Genomic DNA, 24,273 nt, shown 5'->3' with positions numbered 1-24,273 from the left:
CTTATGCTAAATGTAACCTCTTTAAAATGAAGAAAGAAGGAAGGAAGGAAGGAAGGAAGGGAGGGAGGGAGAGAGGAAGGAAGGAAGGAAGAAAGAGGGAGGGAAGGAGAAAGGGAGAAAGAAAGAGGAAAACAAGGCAGCAAGAAGGTGACACTTACTTGGTAAGATTTGTAATATGTGGATAGTTCATCACAAGTCCTCTCAGAAACTCTGATAAGTCCTTGTATGAATGGTATCGATAAAGAGCCAGATTTGAGGAGGAGCGTAACATGAAGGCTTCCAAACCATTCTCAGCTGAAAGGTCTTTAATTAAAGTTTCAAACTCTTTAGTAGTCGGATCGCTGGCACCCTCATTGTTGGTGCTGTCCCCCTTGCCTTTCTTTGATTCATTGTTTGAATCTGTTGAAGATCGAACAAGTGTGAAGTTGACCTGAACAGCACCTTCACTGTTTACGGTCACATTCTTGGTAACTGGATTATAGCTGCAATAAAGGAGACAGATCAGAGCCACGCTTCTGCAGCTGGAGTACCCAAACCCTGGGAAAACAGAGGTGTGCAGATGATATGTGAATCCTTGAGATAAATGTGGTGCATCTCCCTAAAGGGTCAAATTGTTAACTTTGTGATAATTTAAGATTTGTTTTAAACATTAACGAAGACCATACAAGGGTAGACTATAAAACATAAATGAGTTTTTAAGATTAAATATATGACTTCAAAAGAAAGCTCATGCTTGCAGTGTATACTCCCATATTTCCTGGAATCTGAGTTCACTTGTCTGTCATCAGGGAGTATGGTGGAAAAAGTTTGAGAAGTACTAACTTAGGACATTCTCTGCCAAACGCATCATTCTTGCCCCATTTTTCAGATACCTTGATGCTTTGTTTTTTCCAATACTATGCCAAAACTGAAAAAAACCAGAATAGACTTCTTTACTCCTTAAAGTTCTAACCCATTCATTTACAGACCACTTGATATTTGAAAAACATTTTTTAAAAAAAGGTAACAATAACTTTAAATGTTTCCATGTATTTACCCTTACTTCAATGAGTGTTCAAACTAACTCTTCAGAAATAAGAGAGCTAGTAGGGGGAGGGGAAAATATTCTGTGGGAACACCTACATGTATCAAATATAAAAAAGAAAACTACAAGAGGATAAAAATGATAAGTTTCGACTAAAAAGTAAGGTGGCTCCAGTTCTAAGGTATTTGTAAAGGAGGAGGAACATAAGGAATGTTAAGTTTTTTCCAAGGGAAAAGGTCATAAGTTAATTTTTTCTTTTCAAGTAAATATATCTTTGTGGTGAGAAAAACTGTAAAAAATATGAAAATGGCTTTTCTCAGAGAATTAGCAGTAAGTAAGAAAATCTCACTCATGCGAGAAGGCAAAGGTACAATAATAAAAAATAAGTGTCTGTGAAAGAGTTTTAAAAGGGTACAAATGTAAAGTGGTGGTATTTTGGGGACAACATGACTAGAAGTATGCAGAAGTCTTTTTTTCCCTACTAACAAGTACTTCCCAGAACTGTTACCTATAGTGAAGGACATCAGTCACTATGGCTTTACATCTGGACAGGGGAAGGTGACCTGAGAGGATGAAGGTAAAAGAGGGTACTGTTCAAAGTGAATAATTTCACAGATTTCTTACATCTGATGGTTCATGTACTCACTGTGCCACCAGAGAAGAGTCAAATGTGTAACCAGCTCTAAACCTCTCAGCGTTAAACTCAAGGTTGCTTAGCCTCTACAGAGCTTTCTGGCAATAATCTTTCAGAATGGAACTATGCTTGTTTCATCTCCAAGCACTCAATTACAAAGCATTCAGTAACTCACCCTCGAGCAGATGCTGTGATTTTATAAGTTCCTGGAACCAACAGACGCCAGTAATCTCCAGTTTTGTAAGTAGTTACTGGGTGATTAATTTCAGCAACACTAATGGTGGCATTTAATATACCTCTGCCATCTGTGGCATCTAGGACGAATCCTTTGACACCCTGATGAACCTGGATAAAGCACAAGGACACCCAGATTTTACTGATAAAGATCATCATCTAATTATTTTGGGAGTTCACATCCAAAATAACAGATTGTTAAATAATGTAAACATGTAGAACAAATAGGAATTCAGGGGCTCAGAGTAAAGCTAAATGCAACCGCCCATTAAACAAAATATTTCAGTTTCTGAAAGGCTAGTTTTTCATAAGTTAGATTTGTCTTTATCTTCCTATCAGCTACAGAAAGACATTTTGAGGACAAGTGGAGGAAATTTGAACATGGATTAGGTATTAGGTAGTATAGGGAGTTACTGTTAATTTTCTTAGGTGAGATAATAGCAATTGGAGAAGTCAGGTAGGAGAATTAACCTTATTTTTAGAAGATGTATTCCGAAATACTTTGGGATAAATATCATAACACCTGCAATTTATACTGAAATAGTTCAACAAAAGTGTGTGTGTGTTTATATATATATAAAATACAAATGCAGCAAAGTATAAAAATTGTTAAACCTAGGTAAAGGAATAGTAGTATTTATTGTTAGTCTTATAATTTTTCCTGATGTTTACAAATTTTCAGAATAAAATGTTCTAAAAAATTAGTATGCAAACTCACAGCCATTATGCCACTCTACTCAGCAAAGTACTGGCACAAAGTATTAGTCAGATTATCCTAATAATTTTAACCACTATCAGCATATTTCTTATAGTCTTTACCTATCAGCCACAATGCACATCCAAACAAAAGGAAATTAATCGTTTCACAGTAAACCAATGGCAAAAAAAAAAAAAAAAATTTTACCCCATAGCCCATCTTTATCACTTGACAAATTCTTAGGCATGTACCCAATCTATAGTAGCCTTTTATAAAGACAAGGGTAAAAAGTGACCACTAACCATTAAGTGCAAAACATCATCACTATATTGTTTAATCATTTTTAACTCTTCTCCACGCATATAAATAAACTCATTTACATCCATGAATTTTCTAGATAAATATACGAAAACATGAATAGGTCAAACTGGAATTCAAATGAGGTGTATTCTAAAATCAATGCATGAAAACCACATGTACACACAAAAATCTTCTTGCTCTTGGGAGAAATTTCATACATCACTCCAGAATTGTCACCTGTTTCAGAAACTGGATTAGAGATCTTCGATTCTGTTCCCAAAATTTTGGCAGATCTTTCTCAAATGGGTATTTCACACAACCAAGTTCAATAGTCACTTCAAAGCAGTTTGTTTGTAAATAGTTCCAGTCCTGCATACCACCTGAAGGATAAAAATTTTAAATCAGTTACTCTGAAGAAGTTCTAACTAGCTCAGATCCCAAATTGTAAGCAACATTCCTAGTAAAAAGCCAAATTCATCTTTTATCAGCATGGCTGAAAACCAATAATGCATTCATTTGAGAGCTCTCTGATGCCTGTGGTACAGGTAAAACATCTGTACTTTCATGTTCAGGAAGAATTCAAGTGTAGTTCACACTCTTCTTCTTAGCACATCTAAAGTTCTTTGTAATAGCCAGCGGTAAAATATAACACTTTCATGAAGTTTCAGTACATTATTTTACTCAAAAGTCAAAGTGCACCAAATATTAAAAATAGTTGAAATGGTAATTTGAATGTTTTAAACTATTTATACAATATTTTTAAAAGAATGATTCTTTCTCAAAATTAAAAAATCAGTAACAAGCAGTACCATCCAGGGGGACAGAAAATCCATCAAGTTATACGGCCTTAATATAAAAGAATGTTTTACCTGGGACATTGTACCAACTGGCTCCATTTGTTATTCCATGAGGAAAATATTCATTAGGGTACATATTCTTGCAAGGTCTACCTTGAAACATCTGGGAATTTTCCTGAAAAAAAGAAAAAAAAGAATCTTTACTTGTATTTGTTTGTATCTGCATCAAAAAACATGGGAAGGATAAAGAAAGATAGGAAGAGTGGTTACCAATAGGGTATATGTGGGGGTGGATGGAGTCATGGGAAGCAGTGACTTACTACCTACTTTTTAATATCAAAACTAAACAGTTTATGCTCTGTAAAAAAAAAAAGTGAAGACTTCATTTATTACTTGTAATTACAAGTAATATAAAAATCCAACCCAACCTCTCTCAAAAACAAAAACAACGCTGTTCATATTCGTACTTTCATTTCATGATCTCAAGAAGCTTAAAGTCCAAAAGAGGTAATTCACACATAATGGAAAGTAAGCATCTTTCTCTGACTTCTTGGGGACTAAGGTGGCCCCTCTGTGCTTTGACTGCACTCTGTACAATTATTTTATCCTGTTAAAACTGGTTGCACCTCTTTTCCCCCTAAAGACAATACACTACTCCTTGAAACAGTTTGTGTCTTTGTGTCCTCGGCATCCAGCAGTGTCTACATAGCACGTGTGCAATTGCTTGTTCCATGGAGAGTAAGAAAAACTGCCATAGAAGCACAAATAAACACTATTGGAAGCTAGAGGAGAGAAAGATTATTTCTGACTAGAGTGGCAGGGGAATTTTCCTGAAGAAATTAAGCTTTGAAAGATGGTCAAAACTTCATTTCTCTCTTTTGTAAATAGAAAAAGAAAAAAAGTACAGAAAAGTGTAAAGAGAAAAGTAATTTCTCACTTTCCCATCACTGAGAATTAACCATTTAACTTTAAAATATACAAAACAACCCCCTTTCGTAAACTTAACATACCAATTACAGGCTTATGATCCCACCACTCTGTTATCAAATGAAAGCTATTGTTTTAGGTTACTGGAATATTTGTGTATATGCTCTTTTACTCTCTGGTTTTTCCACTAAACACTTGCACACATCTTCTATGTCTCTATATCCCTATCTCCATTTCCATCAATATCTATCCATTTGATTATAAATTATATAGATGTACTACTGTACTAATTAATATAGTATGTATATTACAAACCTGCATTAAAAAAAACATTTTAAAAACAGAACTTCTAATATATTCTTCCTACATCTTAACGGATCATCTAGTATAAATCCCACTCTAGACACCACAGTTCTAGGCAATTGCTGTTAACATTTTGACTTTTTTCTCAGAGCAATAAGGAACTTGTGAAGATTTCTGATGGAAGGGTGATATATGATATATTCATGGCTCTAGGAAGTTTATTCTGATAATAATGTGAAAAAATGGACCAAAGCCAGGGAGACTCATCAGAGTACTACTGAAATAATCCAACTGAGAGATAATGAGCATCTGAAAAGTTGTGACAGATTGGTTTTACCATGTGTATTTTACCATCTTCTTTAATTCTCACTACTCTACTTTGATAATTAAAAAAAAAAAAACTAATTAAAAATTTTAAAGCAAACAGTTTGACAACTTAAAGAAGACAGGGGGTGAGGATGTAGGTGTCCAGTCTCAGTCCATATATAAAGAGTCTAAAATATATACCAAGATAGTAAATGATTCTCTTCTTTTTGCTTGGCTATCGTCTCTAATCTTTTTATAATAACTTTCATTATATGAAACAACTTTTTGAAGAGGCATTTACATAGTGGTGACAGCTAAAGCAACTGGGTGCAATTGCCAAGACAGTAAAAATGGCTAAGGACAGAATATGGAGGGGGGGGGAAAAAAGTAAAAGAGAGAGGTTGAGCCACTGAAAGAGAAAAAAGGAAGCAAAGCTCTCTGCTATATAATGTAACAGAGATCAAGGGGAGAAGACAAGAGCGTTAGACTTCAGAGGTCAAGAACATTTAAAAAAAATAGACTTCTGGTAACCTTTGAGGGGTCACTTCCAGGTAAAACAATGTAGGCAGAAGACAGATGACAAGAAACTGAGGCATGAGAGAACAATAAGGAAGTGGAGATAAGCAGAGACTATTCATTTTTCTTATTCTTTTCTTTTGACTTCTTTTGAACTAATTTTAGAGTTGCAAAAATAGTACAGAGAGTTTTATATACCTTTGATCCAGCTTTCCCTGATGTTAGCATCTTATATAACCATAGCACAATTATCAAAACAAGGAAATTAACACTGGCATGTTACTATTAACTAAATAACCTATATTTTATTCAAATATGACCAGTCTTCCACTAATGCCTCCTTGAAATTTTCTCTTCACTTACTATGTCACACTGTATAGCTCCATTTTTTCACTTTCACTTAATTGAATTCATTGAATTTCATTATACTTAAAATATAATAAAAGTTATTGTAGAAAGATTAGAAAATTGAGGCAAGCCAAAAGAAAAAAATATAAACCTAGAGATCACCAATCATTTAATATTTTGGCATATAACTTTTGACGTTTTTTTAGCCTACATATGAATTGAGCATGGATACCCCACCCCTGAGTCTTCTCTAGGTTCTCAAAATCTGCTTTATTGAAATATAATTCACACACCACACAACTCACGCATTTGAAGTATACAACTCAATGGTCCTTGGTATATTCACTCAGTTGTGTGACCATCACCACAGTAAATTTTAGGACATTTTCATGACCCCCAAATAAACCTGTACCCATCAGCACTCCCCATTTCCTCCCAACCTCTTCCCTGCCCCTCCCTACATCCCAAGCCCAAGGCAATTACCAGTCTATTTTCTGTCTCTATGGATTTGCCTATTCTGGACATTTCATATAAATGGAATCACACAATATGTAGTCTCTTGTGACTGGCTGCTTTCACCTAGCATGTTTTCAAGGGTCATCTAAGTTGTAGTTTGTATCAGTACTTTATTTTTTTTATGACTGAATAGTATTCCATTGCATGGATATATCACATTTTGTTTATCCACTTATCACTTGATGGACATGTGGGTTGTGTCCATTTTGGCTATTATGGATAATGCTGCTACGAACATTTGTGTACAAGTTTTGTGTGGACTATGTTTTCATTTCTCTTGGGCATATACTTAGGAGTGGGATTGTCAGGACATATGATAATTCTATATTTAACATTTTGAGGAACCGCAAGATTGTTTTCCAAAGCCGTTGTACCATTTTACATTCGCACCAGCAATGCACAAGGGTTCCAATTTCTCCACATCCTTACCAACCCTTGTTATTTTCTTTTTTTTTTTTTAAACTATAGCCATCCTAGTGGGTAAAAAGTAGTATCTCATTGTTGTTTTGATTTGCATTTCCCTGATGGCTAATGATACTGAGCACCTTTTTGTGAGCTTGTCGGTCATTTGTATATTTCTTTGGAGAAATGTGTATTCAGATTCTTTGCCCATTTTTCAATTGGATTGTCTTTTTATTATTTAGTTGTAAGAGTTCATTATATATTTTAGATATGGATCCTTATCAGATATATGGTATTCTCCTATGCTGTGGGTTGTCTTTTTACTTCCTTGATTATTATCTGTTATATTTTGAATGATGTCTCCTCCAAAAGATATGTTGAAGTCCTAACCCCCAAAATCTCATAATGTGACTGTATTTAATTACAGAGGTAATCAAGTTAAAATGAGGTAATTACAGTGGGCCCTAATCCAACATGACTGGTATCTTTATAAAAAGGGAAAATTTGGACACAGACAACAGGGAGAATGCCATGTGAAGACAGAGGACTGGGATAATCCATCTAGAAACCAGTGAATGGCAAAGACTGCCAGAAAAACACCAGAAGCTAGGAATAGGCAAGGAAGGATTCCCTTCCAGGTTTCAAGGGAGCATGGCCCTGCCAACGTCTTGATTTTGGACTTCTAGACTCTAGAACTGTGAGACGAAAAATTGTTACAGTAGTTCTAGGAAACTAACACAGTATCCTTTGCAGCAAAAAAGTATTAAAGTTTGTTGATGTCCAGTATGTCTTTTTTCTGTCACTTGTGCTTTTGATGTCACATCTAGGAAAACATTGTCTAACCCAAGGTCACAAAAATTTATTTCTATATTTTTTCCTAAAAGTCTTACAGTTTACATTTAGGTCTATGATCCATTTTGAGATAATTTTGGGGTATTATATCAGGAAGAGGTCCAAATTTATTCTTTTGCATGTGAATATCCAGTTTTCCATAACCATTTAGTGAAAAGATTTTTCTATCCCCATTGAATTGTCTTGGTGCCCTTGTTGAAAAATCAATTGACCATAAATGTAAGAGTTTATGTCTGGACTATCAATTTTATTTCTTTGATGTGTATATGTCCATCTTTTTTTTTTAACATTTTTATTGGAGTATAATTGATTGCTCTACAATGGTGTGTTAGTTTCTGCTTTATAACAAAATGAATCACCATACATATACATATATCCCCATATCTCCTCCCTCCCACCCTCCCTATCCCATCCCTCTAGGTGGTCACAAAGCACCGAGCTGATCTCCCTGTGCTATGCAGCTGCTTCCCACTAGCTATCGATTTTACATTTGGTAGTGTATATATGTCCATGCCACTCTCTCACTTCGTTCCAGCTTACCTTTCCCCCTTCCCGTGTCCTCAAGTCCATTCTCTACGTCTGCATCTTTATTCCTGTCCTGCCCCTAGGTTCTTCAGAACCATTTTTTTTTTTTAAGATTCCATATATTTGTGTTAGCATGTGGTATTTGCTTTTCTCTTTCTGACTTACTTCACTCTGTATGACAGACTCTAGGTCCATCCACCTCACTACAAATAACTCAATTTCGTTTCTTTTTATGGTTGAGTAACATTCCATTGTATATATGTGCCATGTATATGTCCATCTTTATTCCCGTATCACAGTGTCTTAATTACCACAGTCTTGTAGTAAGTTTGAAATTGGGAGATGTGAGGTCTTTAGCCCTTACAATTTATTCTTCATTTTTAGAGATAATTTTCTTTTTCTTCCATTACTTTCCTGAGTTCTATCAACTCTCCTTCATTTCTTCCTGTTTCTTTTTTCATTCCTGTTTTAATTTTTTAAATATCTGAGCCTATGTGGTTTTTCATATTCTCAGTGTGTGTTTGGGTATAGTCAATCTGCCTGGAGTGTAAACTTATAGTTTTCTTCTGCTTCTTGATTGTTTTTTGGTAGTGGTAAGGTTTCCTCAGGTGATATGTGTGAAATTTCATTTCCTGATTTTTTCTGCAATGGTTCTTCATGGTTTTTTTTTTAACCTCTTGTTCATTTTTATTATACTGAGCTGTTTCACATGATTCCTAGTTAATGGTGCCCTTTTTCTGTCAGTCTAGCAGTCAAGGTATTTTAATGTGGTTTTTTTTTTGTTTGCTTATTTGCCTTGGTATAAGGGTGGAGCTCTGAGTCCTCTGATTTTATGGTTCTCTTCTGTCTTGGACAACCCTACATTTCCCCCCTTTTCTCTTTCCCCTTCACTATCTAATTGTCAAAGGGCACTTCTTCATTTCTTTTTGCTTTTCTTCTCCCCCAGAAGCTATGAGTTTGGAAGATTTTCCTTTAAATCCAGCTGTCCTTTTAAATTGTGCCTATCCCTTTAAGTACACCAGATCCTTTAATTTGCATGTACTTTGAAACCCCTTCCCTATATTCCAGTGCTTTCATCTGCCCAGTTACTATCTTAGTATTTTCAGATTTAGGTTTCAGACGTAGCGTGTTTTCAATGTTTGGTGGTCCTTCCAAATCACCTTTATGCCTGCCGTTCCTTAAACCCCCCTCTTTTGTCTTCACAGATTTTCTTGGTCTGCTTTTCCTTACCATGAAGCCTTGTGGCAGGGGAAAGGTGGCTGGGTGCACAATAGATTATGATAGATCACAGTCAAGAGAAAGGAGCCTGGAGTAAAGATTGAGGAATTTAATTGTCACCTTCCCATTTACAACAGAAGAAACAAAGACAAAGAGGAGGCAGGGTGCTGTGGGATCAAGAAATGAAGAAGAGAGATCAGCCAAGATGGTGGAGTAGAAAGACCCTGAGCTCACCTCCTCTCACGAGCACACCAAACTCACAACTATTTGCAGAACAACCATCAGTGAAAAAGACCGAAACCTATCAGAAAAGATCTTCTACAACTAAAGACATAAAGAAGGAACCGCAATGAGATGGGTTGTGGACCATCTTGGACTCATGATATAGTCAAGTCCCATATCCGTGGGTGGGCGGCCCACAGACTGGAGAATAATTATATTGCAGAGGTTTTCCCACAGGAGTGAGAGTTCTGAATCCCCATCTCGCTCCCCAGCCCGGGGTCCTGCATAGGGAAGATGAGCCTCTAGAGCATCTGGCTCTAAAGGCCAGTGAGGCTTAATTTCAAGAGTCCCACAGGACTGGGGGAAACAGAAACTTCACTCTTAAAGGGCACACACAAAATCTCACACGCTCTGGGAGCCAGGACGAAAGCAGTAATTTGATAGGAGCCTGGGTCAGACCTACCTGCTGATCTTGGAAAGTGTCTTGGGGAGGCGGAGGGCGGCTGCAGCTCACCCTAAGGACACAGACACTGGTGGCAGCCATTTTGGGGACCTCCTTCCACTGCATGGACGCTGGTGCTGGCAGGCACCCCTGTGGAATCCTCCCTCTGGCTAATTAATGGCAATACCTGGCCCCCACCCAACAACCAACCTGTAGGTGCCAATGCTGGGATGTCTCAGGCCAAGTAACTAACCTGGCAGAGACACAGCCCCATGCATCAACAGACAGGCTGCCAGAAGATCTCCTGAGCCCACAGTTGCCTCTGGAAACAGCCCTGCCCACCAGAGGGCCCAGGACCCAGCTCCACTCACCAGTGAGAAGGCACCAGTCCCAGACTCCCCTGGGCCCTGACCCTGCCCTCCAGGAAGCCCACTGTAGCCTGTGGACCAGCTTCACCCACCAAGGGGCAAACACCAGACATGAGAAAACTGCAATCATCAACAGATGAATGGATAAATAAGCTGTGATACACACACACACACACACACACACACACACACACACACACACAGAGCGGATTACTACTCAGCCATAAAAAAGAATGAAATTTTGCCACTTGCAACAACATGGTTGGACTTGGTGGGCATTATGCTAAGTGAAATAAGTCATATAGAGAAAGACAAATACTGTATGATATCACTTATATGTGGAATCTAAAAAACACAACAAATTAGTGAATATACCAAAAAAGAAACAGACTCACAGATATAGAGAACAAACTAGTGATTACCAGTGGGGAGAGGGAAGGGGGGAGGGGCAATGTAGGAGTAGGGGATTAAGAGGTACAAACTGTTATGTATAAAATAAGCTACAAGGATATATTGTATAACACAGGGAATATAGCCAATATTTTATAATGACTACAAATGGAGTATAAACCTTAAAATTGTGAATCACCATATTATATACCTGTAACTTATATAATATTATACATCAAATATACTTCAATTTAAAAAAATTAGGAGGAAAAAAAGAAATGCAGAATATGGGTAAAACACAAATAAACAATAATTGAGAAGACAGAATCAGAATGAATGCACATCAGATTATTCACAGTTCCACTTTAGTTCAAGGCAAAGTGATCCACTGAGAATAAGACAAACAAAGCTGGGATTAGAAGGCTCAGGTAGAAGATGAAGGCTCAGAATCACCATAGTGGGAAATGAGCCAGGGAGTCAAGTAGCAAAATGTGAAATATTGCCAGGTAGAACTGAGGGCTCAGCTGAGGTTAGAGAGCACTGCATATACATAGTATAGTCAATTGCCATGACTGTGACTTTTCTGGGATGTAGAAGAGAGATGATTGTAATTAGTAAGCGTTGGACATTGGCAAGGCAGGTATGTCAAAAGGGTATAAAAGATCCTAAGGTGTAGGTGAGTGCATCACTGAAAGGTATGTCCATAGGTGTAGGCTGGGTAGAAAGGAAATCAAATCAAAAGGGTTAAAGGTCAAAGAAATATAAAAAGAGGCTAAGGAATGAGAAGTTACAAAGAGGATGAAAAGTGGAACTGTAATAATGGACAGAATGTGATGGGGATATGTGTATAATCTGATCACTTAGTTTTTATTTTGATGATTGGAGGATATCTCATTTTTGTTTTATTATTTCATGTACATCCCTCTAAAATGGCATGCCCAAACAGAAGACAACTACACTTTAAGGTGAAATAATAGATGTACTCCCCTATTAGAAACTCTGAACAATCTCACAAGATCCCCTTGTAGAGAATGAGGGAGTGGGAAAAATAGAATGACAGAAAGGTGTGATTAGAGAGCACAGAGCTGCAGTAATAATCTTCATTTATCTATGACCAATAAAGTCACAGACTGAGTCAGTAGTAAGACCAAAAACTGAAACTAACAAGCCCAGTTCTCAAGCCTCAACTTTTAACATGCTTTCTAAGAACAACTTTTAAACTAAAATTTCACACATACACACACACACAGATATAACATTTCTGATTATGAAAGTAATGTGTGTTCATTATAGGAAGTTTAGAAAATACAGAAATTTCTACTTGCTCCTTTGCAATATGTTACTACTAGGCTCTTAAATACCTTAGACCAGGGGTCCCCAACCCCCAGGCTGCGGACTGGTACCAGTCCCTGGCCTGTTAGGAACGGGGCCACACAGCAGGAGGTGAGCGGCCACCAAGTGAGCAAAGCTTCATCTGCCGCTCCCCATCACTCGCGTTACTGCCTAAACCACCCCCAACTCCCCACCCCTGTCCGTGGAAAAACTGTCTTCCCCGAAACTGGTCCCTGGTGCCACGAAGGTTGGAGACTGCTTCCTTAGACTATAGGTTGGCAATTTTTTTCTGTAAAGGGTCAGATAGTAAAAACTTTTGGCTTTACAGGCTCTAAAGTGTCTGTTGCAATGACTCAACCCTGCCCTCCGCATCTATTGAGATGATTGCAGCGTTTTTCTTCTTTAGTCTGTTAATATGGTGAATTACACTGACTTATTTTCAAATGTTAAACAAGAAAGCAGCAATGGACAATATTTTAAAGAATGGATGTGCTGTATGTCAATAAAACTTTATTTACAAGAACAGGTGGTAGGCTGGATTTAGTCCCAGAGCTATAACTTGTCAACCCCACCTAAGACTACTTTACGAGGTTTATATTTAGTACTTCTCAAATGAAATAAACTAGCAGTTTGTTTAATTTATTATGTTCCAGGGACTGTGCTAAAAGCTATGGATGAAAAGATATTACCTGAACTTCATGGCTAATGGGGAAACACATGCAGTATGTTTAAAAGTGAGGTGGGAAACAGAGGAGAAAAAGAGGTAAGGTTGTCTGAAAGGAATCATGGAAGGCTTAACAGAGAAGACAGCACTTGACCTGAGTCTTATAGGACTTTGTTTTAACGCATTTTTTAAATGAAAAATGAATTTTTATAGCATTTTATGTTTAAGCACAAGCCTACCTTGGAATAAGAAAGTGCTATTTGTTGAAATACAGCATCATCTGGTGATTTACTATATGTGGCAAGCCCTTGTTCATCATCATCAAAAGGGTAGTTAACCACCAAAGAACCTATGAGGGAAATGAGCAAAATGTATTGTGTTATTTCTTTCAAGATGGAGCATTAACACAAAGTAAGCTTTTCACAATACTGCCAGAGACAGGAAACCAGTACAATTTTCCAAGGTTAATTTCCTCAATAGAAATGAAGAAGTTGCTAATTTCCTCAATAGAAAATCAAAGTGGATAAATAAAATATTAAATAGCTATGCATGACACTTAAAGGCTGTCTTAACTGGAAAGGTCTTGGGAGTTTGCCTGAACTTACAGGCATACTTTACATGTTAGAACTGAAACCAGAAGTATACAGGCTTAATTTAAACAATTTTACTTTTATAATATTTAGGATCAGAAAAATTGAGCAAAATTTGGTACTTTTTCACTAAAATTCAGACATTTATAAGGTCATGTCATGGAATTTTAAACTAAGAAAGGACCCTTGAAGTCCGATTAACCCACCCTCTTCATTTTGCAGATGTGGAATCTAAAATGGAGAGGCTAAACAACAAATGTATGGATAGTAGAGCCAGTCCTGACCTTCATTCAGAAAAAAATGCTAAAAATTTCTCTTATGCTCATATTATAAATTAGTCAACTGGAGTTATATCATATGGCTTTTCATGACCTAAAATACAGAGAGTGATGTTTTAAAACATATATAAAGGATATCAACTCCCTTCATGCTCCCCATAGGACATAAAGCAATTAGGGTGCTTCTCAGGCAGGAGCCCTGAGCCCACCCCCCCACCATAGGATCAAATCCCTTATTTTCCTATCAGTCACATCATTTTCATTTGTCCACGTGCCCATTTATTCTGCCTTGATTAGGCCACTCATCTTTGCCTTTTTTGTCATGCCACTTCCTGGGCATGGAAGTGAAAGAACAAAATTCAACTTGAATCCAGATGAAGTAATCCTGTGGTAACAAATACCAGCAAACATTCATATATTTTAAAAAATTTTTCTTTAAGAAACAAGTATGAAGAACTATGCTCATTTTATTCCCCAAAATAGTTCTAACAAGATAAGTGTACTTCAACACCTGTTCTTAGACAAATCAGTCCAAAAAAATTTAATTTCACCCTGGATCCATGACTCATGCCTAAAAATTACAACAGAAAAAAGTCAACTTCTACTTAATATTGTCTTTCAAATGGCTAATTTTCTAAGGCCAAAAAAAAGTCATAAAAGACTTACAATACTCCTACAAAAGTTTATTTAAAAAATAATTAGTATTGGGACTTCCCTGGTGGCGCAGTGGTTGGGAATCCACCTGCCAATGCAGGGGACAAGGGTTCAAGCCCTGGTCTGGGAGGATCCCACATGCCGTGGAGTGACTGGGCCCGTGAGCCACAACTGCTGAGCCTGCGCTCTGGAGCCCATGCTCCTAGAGCCTGGCTCAGCAACAGGAGAGGCCACCACAATGAGAGCCCCACGCACCACAACAAGGGGTGGCCCCCGCTCGCCACAACTAGAGAGGGCCCGTGCGCAGCAACGAAGATCCAACGCAGCCAAGAATGAATGAATAAATAAATAAATAATAAATTAAAAAAAAATTAGTATCAACACAAAGAGCATGAGCTATTTTAAAAAAGATAAATCTGACTTCATCAATATTAAAAACTTTTGTGCATCAAAGGACATTATTAAGAAAATTAAAATAAACCTATAGAATGGGAGAAAATATTTGCAAGTCAGCAATTTGATAAGGGTCTAGAATCCAGACTATATAAAGAAGTCCTGCAACTCAACAAAAAGATGAAAAACCCAATTAACAATGGGCAAAAGACTTGAACAGATATTTCTCCAAATAAGATATACAAATGGCCAACAAGCACACAAAAAGATGCTCAGCATCATTAGCCATCAGGGAAATGCAAATCTAAATTTCAGGGGGATATCACCTTTCACCCACTAAAATAGCTATAATCAAAAAAAAAAAAATTAACAAGGTAAGGATGTGGAAAAACTGGAACCCTCATACATTGCTGGTGGGAATATAAAATGGTTCTGCTACTGTGGAACAGTTTGGCAGTTCATCAAAAAGCTAAACATGGAATTACCATATGATGGTATTTCCATCAAAAAGCCAAGATAACCCAAAAGAATTGAAAACAGGGACTCAGATATTGTCTGCCAATGTTCAGAGTGGCATTATTCATAATAGTAAAAAGTAAAAATAACCCAAATGTCCATCAACAGATAAATAGATAAACAAATTGTGGTATATACATACAATGGAAAATTATTCAGTCATAAAAAGAAATAAAGTACTAACATATGCTACAATATGAATGAACCTTGAAAACACTATGCTAAGTGAAAGAAGACAGACACAAAAGGTCATATATTATATGATTTCATTTCTATGAAATATCCAAAACAGGCAAATCCATAGAGACAGAACACAGATTGGTGGTTACCAGGGCTTGAGGGGCATGGGGAATAGAAAGCAACTGCTTAATGGGTAAGGGGTTTCCTTTTGGGGAGGTGAAAATGTTTTGGAACAAGATAGAGATGGTGGTTGCACAGCATTGTGAATGCACTAAATGTCACTGAATTATTTACCTTAACATGGTTAGTGTTGTATGAATTTCACCTAAATAAAATATTAATAACAAAAATTACAAAAAGAAATATTACTTTTCTCTATATTCTTTCAAAATCCTTCTAAATTGTTAAGTTGGCAGCAAAGAATTCCTCTGTTAAATTTCTTTGCCAAGATTTCAAAACTCATTTAAAGATTTTAAGATGAGAAAGCAAAATACGTCATGGAAAGAAACATATCTACGTGATTGAAGATGTATCCCCCACCATGCCAAGGTCTTGATACCACATGTAAACATCTGTCAATTATTTTCACTGGAATGTAACTAATATTAAGTTTTCAGATTTAGCCAACATGATGTGATGTATTTTTTGCAGAATATTTTTAAAAGCTCAAAATAAAAAATATTTTCTGTCAAACATGGTATACAATTAATAAAGTAAGAAAAAAGCCAAAAAAATTATTTTGCTAACGAGGCTGCAACTTCATAATTCCTGTTTGGGTCTTTGAGAATTGTCCATGATTACCAATTATAGAACTATTTTCTCCTACTATTAGCAAGCTTTCAAAGTCATTTTTGGAGAATCTCAATTTACTTCTTAAATACAAATATCCATCAGTGTGTACTGTCATTTCTAAAATGGCAGGTTAATCTATATGCCATCAAATCTTGACTGTGATACTTCCTTGGATAATCCAACAAATGTGGACACTAAATTTCTTACCTATTGTCCCTGGTGTTAATACCTTCACTCTTTTTTTTTTTTTAATTTATTGAGATATAATTCATATACCATATAATCCATCCACTTAAAGTATATAATTCACTGTTGCTTAGTATATTCACAGGGTTGTACAACCATCACTACTTCCTAATTACAGAACATTTCATTACTGAAAATAAAAAACAACCCATACCCATTAGCAGTCACTCCCCATTCTCTCCCACCACTATCCTCTACAGCTTGAGGCAACTGCTAATCTATTTTCTATCTCTATGGATTTGCCTATTTCTGCACATTTCATAAAAAATGTAATCATACAATATATGGTTTCTTATGACTGGCTTCTATCACCTACCATGCTTTCAAGACTCATCTATGCTGTAGCATACATCAGTCCTTCATTCCTTTTCACAGCCAAATAACATTCAATTGTATACCACATTTTATTTATCTGATTGTTAGTTGGTGGACATTTGGGTTATTTATTCTTCCTGGTTATTAGGAATAGTGCTACTATGAACGTCCACATACCACTTTACATGTAGACATGTGTTTTCAGGTCTCTACGGTACTGACACTTATTCCCACAACCCTAGTTGGACATTGTGATGATTTTTTGTTGTTGTTGTTGTTTATTTATTTATTTTTGGCTGCGTTGGGTCCTTGTTGCAGCATACAGGCTTTCTCTAGCTGTGGCATGCGGCGGGGCCTACTCTTCATTGCGGTGCCCAGGCTTCTTGTTGTGGTGGCTTCTCTTGTTGCAGAGCACGGGCTCTTGGCACGTGGGCTTCAGTTGTTGTGGCATCTGGGCTCAGTAGTTGTGGCTCACAGGCTCTAGAGCACTTAGCTGCTCCGTGGCAGGCGGGCCCTTCCCAGGCCAGGGCTCGAGCCCGTGTCCTCTGTGTTGGCAGGTGGATTCTTAACCACTGAGCCACCAGGGAAGCCTCATTGTGATCATTTTTAATCTTGACCTCTCATCCTATTCAACTAAGTTACTGCTGAATTATATGGAGGTGTATAAGCTCAGATACTACATGAGAATGAGGTCATTGTGCTACAGTTAATACACAGCAGATAAAAGATAAGAGAATGTCAAAATCTAAACCTACATAAAAGGGCATATTAAACTTTAGGGAGAAATAGGACTAAACATTTGGATCTGTTAGTGTTTAATTTTTATAAATGACAAAGAACATGTTACCAAATTCCCAGTGAGAGGGATAAATATAAAACATTTGTGAGGGATAAATATAAAACACTTGAAGAACTAAGTGAGAAAGAAATGGAGGGAGGGAGAAGGAGGAAAAGGGAAGGAGAGGTGGAGGGTGAGAGACAGAGAAAGAGAGGGAGGCAGGGTAGATGGCAGGAGGGAGAATGGAGGAGTACTGGGAGAGGGGAGGGGTGGGGGAGGAACGGGGAAAACAGCCAGGAAACTGGCTTAAAAAGTAATGAGAAAAGACATTTATTGTTGTCTGCCATAAAAGCAATAACAGGCTTAAGACAGCCTAAGACTATAAACAGATAAACTTTCACCAGGATTTTCAAATGCTCTCAACAAGAATTAATTAGTGGAATATCAAGTTGCTATTACCTCCATGCAGGTTTGCTGACAGCACAAATGGATAGGCCTTCATCCAGCTCATTACAGCAATAGTTTCTGGTTGGGTAGGATCTGTGATCTGAATGAACTGATCTGGGAAATTTCGGTTCAGGTCAAAGTTGTTGCTGTTGTTTCTGCCGACTACACTTACTGAATCTCCTGTATGATAAAAGATTCAAATTTAAGCCATGTTTCATTTATATTTTAATCCAATACATACTACTTCAGCTATCTTAACTCAAAGGTAAACGTGCACACATCAGGCTTCACTATAATCAAACACACTATGATTGAAACCGCGTAGGACCCTGTGGGGCCTTCCCAGGTTAAAAAAGCCCCTCTGTATCCCGTATTTCTTGTTTGTAGAAAAAAGGCTTTAGTCTCCTAGGCCTTCCCTAAGTTCCAAAGAGCAGGCATAAGCAGTTACTAATTAGGGAAGTGAGGAAATTCAGAAGTAAATGAAAAGCAGTTAAGCAAGAAAAGTAATGACAACAATTCAGGATTAAAAACAAGAGTCCTAGTTCTTACTCAAGGGATATACATAACAATCTAACATGTATCCTTGAGTTGTTCTGCAGGATGTAAGACCCCGACCCAGTAGGGGAAGGTGACTATGTGCTGAGCATAAGCATGTAGACCCCAGACTGGTTGGAACCAGAAGCCTGATGATTAAGATTCCCGAAACATCACCCTGTTACCTCCACACCACCAATCAATCAGAAGAAAGTCATGCACCCTGTACCCTCACCCCAAATGTTGCCTTTAAAAATCCTTCCCTGAAAGCCATTGAGAAGTTCGGGTATTTTGAGCATGAGCTGCCCATTCTCCTTGTTTAGTGCCTGCAGATAAATCCTGTACTTTCCTTCACCACAACCTCATATCAGTAAATTGGCTTTCCTCTGCAGCAGGTGAGAGGATCCAAGTTCAGTTGGGTAACGTGATTAAAACACACATCATTTTTACATTGTACATTTAAAAAAATGTATCTCTTCTAGATCTTTTGAATAGAAAGGTAAAACCATTATCCTTTCATTTCTGCCTCTGGTCATACTTTGAGGGGAAAAACTCCAACCATACGAATTATATTAAAATATTGCTCATCTGTCAATAACCCACATACAGTGACATGATCACAATGTTGAGTGGGCATGACTGGCATGAGGGGGACTCTATTGTACTGGTATACAGGTCACTAAAACAATGTAAATAAACAGACCAGATGAAAAGAAAAAAGTTGCAGTATGCTTACATTAAAGTGATAACAAAAAGGTAAAGTTAGTCAAGAACATAGTTGGAAGGGAGGAGGAGAAAGGGTTCAACTTAAGCTTATTCCATTTTACTATGGGATGAGAGCCCTATTATTGTCATTATAATGAGAAAATGAATGCAAGTGAATGAAGAAAACCTACTAAAGGGCTCACTAGTAGTAAGTAGTTCCATCTTTCAGAAAGGTCTCAAGGGAGGAATGTGGAAGGGATTTGTGAGGCTGACAGAGAATAAGGTCCTTAGGGAAAGAATCTAAATAATATATATAAGGATTAACCTGGTCATTCACTAATCGATTCTCTCAGTGTTCAGTCAGTGAGGGTAATAAACCACGTGGCTGCATATTCATATTGTGGTATCTTTTCTACTCACTGGTATCACTGCCTGGAAGGAATCACAGGTTGGGAAAAGATGGATTCTCACTCTCCTAGTGTTCTGCATCATGTGGCCCATGTAAGAAAGTTGCTCTCCCTGCCCTTACAATAATGCCCTAGGAAAGATGGGCTAGCCCAGAGGAGGCAGAGGAATGGGAAGTCAATAACTTAGCAGGTTTAGATTATACATGCATGGGGAGTAGAAATGGCAGTCAAAACAGAGTCACTGGCTTAAAAAATATTTGGTTTGAGTTTTCATTTATGAGATAAAGTTCCCAATACAATAATTTAACAAAAATTACTGTTAAAATGGAACAATTTGTAAAAATCTTACATTATTTTAGTAAATAAGAGCCATTACCAAAGTAGAGAACTTCATTAAATATAAACTTGATGACATAATTGTTGAATGAACTAGCCTATCTTACAAGAATACAAAAGCTAGAACCAATGATAAATTATAAGAATAAAAATAGGAAGAAATTTCAGGGAAACAACCAGTTCAAATTCTTTTCTATCCCCAAATAATTATGCCATATAATAATCAAAAAGGTTAAGCACTAATAGACAGCTATTCTTTACCTTCCTGGGCCTTTTCATACCCATCAGGATTCATGGATGGCATAAGGTGAATTCTAGTGTTAAGAACCAAATCTGTTACATCGGGATCTGTTCCAAAGTTCTTACAAAGGTATTCGATGAGGTTCAGTAACAGTTCTCTTCCAACCACTTCATTGCCATGCATATTTCCAATGTACTTAAATTCTGGTTCACCTGAAAATAAAGTAATTACATGGAAGACGTTTTTTCCTCTTCATTAATCCTAGACTCTCTCTACTTTTTCCCCAACACATACAAAGACCCTGAACCAAAGATTTAAGATATATTTTGGCAAAAGAAACAGGAAAAAGCCTCATATAAAGCAGTCCTTACTAATATATACGTCTGAGCAAGCTCAAAGCATATATACGTATGTGTGTGTGTGTGTGTGTGTATATATATATATATATATATATATACACATACATACATATATATGCCATATTATATGAAAATAAAAGTACTATTAGCAGAAAGAATCTAATTATGCAGTATGTTAAACTTTGTGCATAATATGGATTATCAAATGGATTTTCTTCTTTTCTAGGAAAAAATTGGTTACGTTTTCTTTGATCCAGTTATACATACAATAGGTGACCTTTCTAGATGAAGCAAAGCAATATAGCACATAGCTCTGAGAAGCAATCTGAAATTATGTGTGAAACTACACCAATTACCTGGTTCATGGACACCTGGATTATCAGATATCTCCATTACATAAAGTTCTCTTGACTCTACCGATTTTCCCAATGAATAAAGCCGGGTGATGTTAGGATATTCATTGGCAAACCTTCTCAAGAAGATTTCCATATCAGGGAAGTGGTGGTGGTGAAAGTCCTGTGGCTGAACTGGCTGGTGGGAGGACTGTGTTCCAAGAGGACTATTAGATATAGCAACTGTGCTAGCAGTTACTACAACCTCAGTTGTGTCAGGGACTACTGAAGCCACAGTTGGCCGAAGGGGAAAATTCACCTTTGTGGCTGGTCCTTCTTTCACTATTATGTTATTAACAGTCAGTGGCATATACCTGAAAAGAAAAGTTTGAAAAAGTAGATGGCTTGGAGTTAAATTGAAACAGACAATGCTTTAACATTATAAAAGTACAATAGCCTTTTCATACTCTTGCGCTTAGGCTATCGAAAGTCATATCAAATAAAGATAAATGTGTAAATTCAAGACTTTTAGCGTATTATCTCACAAAGAATTCCAGATTAAGTCTTTAAAGAATTATTTATCTTACCATCCTTTCATTCCACACATTAGAATGCTTATAAAAAATTACATTCAAAGGAGAGAATACGATGAAAAATGAAGGTCGTTAATCCATTGTAACCATTGCTACAATACTCAAAGTAGGGATAAATGATCCAATTCTTTGCAGTGCTTTATCAGACTGACATTCCAACTACTTTACCAAATGGGAAAGTTCAAAATTAAAGGTAATTTATTTGCTAAAGGTAAATCCTTAGCAAAATGAGCTTCCAGAAATGTTTCCAGAGGAGGTGGGGAACCACTCATGTCATGTATTAGAAAGCTGATGGTGCGACAGCTCTTCAAAATGTCTTTCATAGAGCCCTGAGTTTCTTCTACCTTGGTATTCAATTAGCCTTGCGGCAATGCTTTACACAGCTGACCATCAAGCTTTTTTTTTTTTTTTTTTAATTTTATTTATTTATTTATGGCTGTGTTGGGTCTTCATTTCTGTGTGAGGGCTTTCTGTAGTTGCGGCAAGTGGGGGCCACTCTTCATCGCGGTGCGCGGGCCTCTCACTACCGCGGCCTCTCTTGTTGTGGAGCACAGGCTCCAGACGCGCAGGCTCAGCAATTGTGGCTCACGGGCCTAGTTGCTCCGCGGCATGTGGGATCTTCCCAGACCAGGGCTCGAACCCGTGATCCCTGCATTGGCAGGCAGATTCTCAACCACTGTGCCACCAGGGAAGCCCCATCAAGCTTTTAAAACTGTCCTTCCTCCCAATTTTACAACGATGCTTCATATCCAGTTGTATTGATAATGTGACAAAAGATCCACCATAGTATTTTCTCATTATAAAGGGGGAAAAATCAGAAAACAAGGAAAAATAAAAGCCAGATACAGTAAATAAGATCTCCAAGAGTATACTTCTCTTCTTAGATATAAACGGAAACTTGACATTTTAAGAGTCTAGTTTAAATTCTTACCCAGTTAAAACTGCTGTAATGTTATAAGTTCCAGGAACAAGTAATCGGTGGAAATCACCAAATCTTCCTGTTGTGATATTATGATTAATACCAGCTACTGAGATGGTTGCATTCTCTAAGCCAGCTCCTGTTACTGAATCTTTAACAAATCCTTTAACTCCAATGTGGACCTAAAAAAACAGGAATCAAAGTAGACTGCTCAGAGACAGTCAGTTTGGAAGGCAAGAGAAAATAACCTCTCTGCATTGATGCTAGAATTTTTAAAAAATAAGGTTACTCCTCTAGCTCCCTGAAATATTTTTCAATCCCTCCAAGTTAAAATAAAATACAGACCAAAAAAATTAAATCCTTAAACTTAACTCATCTGAAATCTAGACTGGTAAAATGCTTTTGAAATTCCTTCTCCTCAAAGCCAGACTTCTGCTTTTATCAACAAGATATAAGTAATCATTTCTGATATATCCAATAGTATATTAGTCTGCCTGATATTTAAATTAAACTTATGTCCATGGTTCATATAATGGTAAAGGTTCTCTAGCAAATATGATCGAATGGCATTGTAAGAATCTGGTACTACAAATTTTGCTAATTATTTCAGGTTGTAAAAGTGTTGTAAGACAGTCAAAAGAAGCCCTCCAGAGGAAAAGAGCTGGGGGGAAGGATAACAGAGGCATGGCTAGAATATGTTCTAATAGATTCTAATATAATCATTTCTAAATATAATCTACAATCTTAAATAATAAAAACAAAAATAAAGGGTATCTAGAATAAACTGTTGTTCATATACACAAATTTCTCCCTTACTTAATCAATTATTACCATACGCCAACCTTCCATTCAGCTTTTACCTTTTCAATCAATGTGATCAAAGACTCACGATTGTTCTCCCATTCTTGTTGAAGCTGCGAAGCTGGTGGGTACTTGCAACAAGACAGTTCTAATGTGATTTCAAAACAGTTGGCCCATAGATAATTGTAATCTTGCATGCCACCTGAAACATGAAGGAAAAAATAAGTTTATTCTCAGAATTCTACTCTCAAAAAGACCATAGAAATTAAATCAGCCATCTCTGCATGTATAAATTTTCTTTTCATTAAATTGTTTGAAATTGGAGAAGGCTCTTGAATTATAGAGGACACTAACAAGGAAGGCGAAAGGAATACACCTTGGAAAGGAATATACATAAAGGAAATACATTTGACTGATAGGATAAACAGTTATAAAGAGCATGAATATAATAGTTAATAACAATGGCAATAATGATAACCACTCTACATTTGAGTGTTTACTATATGCCAGCTCTGTTCTATGACCTTTATGTGTATTAACATTTAATCTTTACAAAAACTTTTTGAGGTAGGTATTGCTATTTCACCCATTTTACAGATGTGAGAAGTAAGGCACAGAGAGGTGAAGATTTTTGACAAAATGAACATGAAGAATACTCATGATCTTAAAGTTATAAAGGGTATTCACAGCAAAGCATTATTAAGGGCTTACTATTCTAACTGTACTCCCTGTATCACAAAGGTGACAAGAAGGGTCTGGATCAAAGTGGTAGAGTAGAAAGATCCTGAGCTCAACTCCTCATATAGGCACACTAAAATTACAACTACTTACAGAACAACT

At 37.0% G+C, this 24,273-nt stretch overlaps 1 protein-coding gene across 1 annotated transcript in view; it reads right to left on the bottom strand.

Moving 5' to 3' along the window:
- Positions 1-24,273, bottom strand: part of CPD (carboxypeptidase D) — a 75,934-nt gene that overhangs the window by 17,014 nt on the left and 34,647 nt on the right. Inside the window, exons 3-12 of the mRNA XM_059906580.1 lie at positions 23,493-23,635; positions 22,645-22,814; positions 21,145-21,494; positions 20,450-20,641; positions 18,219-18,386; positions 13,257-13,366; positions 3,759-3,861; positions 3,127-3,269; positions 1,834-2,003; positions 159-482 (exon numbers count right to left, since the gene is read on the bottom strand). Coding sequence (XP_059762563.1) covers positions 159-482; positions 1,834-2,003; positions 3,127-3,269; positions 3,759-3,861; positions 13,257-13,366; positions 18,219-18,386; positions 20,450-20,641; positions 21,145-21,494; positions 22,645-22,814; positions 23,493-23,635 — 1,873 coding nt within the window. The remainder of the gene's footprint in view (positions 1-158; positions 483-1,833; positions 2,004-3,126; positions 3,270-3,758; positions 3,862-13,256; positions 13,367-18,218; positions 18,387-20,449; positions 20,642-21,144; positions 21,495-22,644; positions 22,815-23,492; positions 23,636-24,273) is intronic.

Source organism: Balaenoptera ricei, chromosome 20, assembly GCF_028023285.1.
Source record: "Balaenoptera ricei isolate mBalRic1 chromosome 20, mBalRic1.hap2, whole genome shotgun sequence".
Classification (NCBI taxonomy): Eukaryota; Metazoa; Chordata; class Mammalia; order Artiodactyla; family Balaenopteridae; genus Balaenoptera; species Balaenoptera ricei.
Note: the sequence above shows the minus strand (reverse complement) of the source record. Positions and strands in the feature narration are given on the sequence as shown.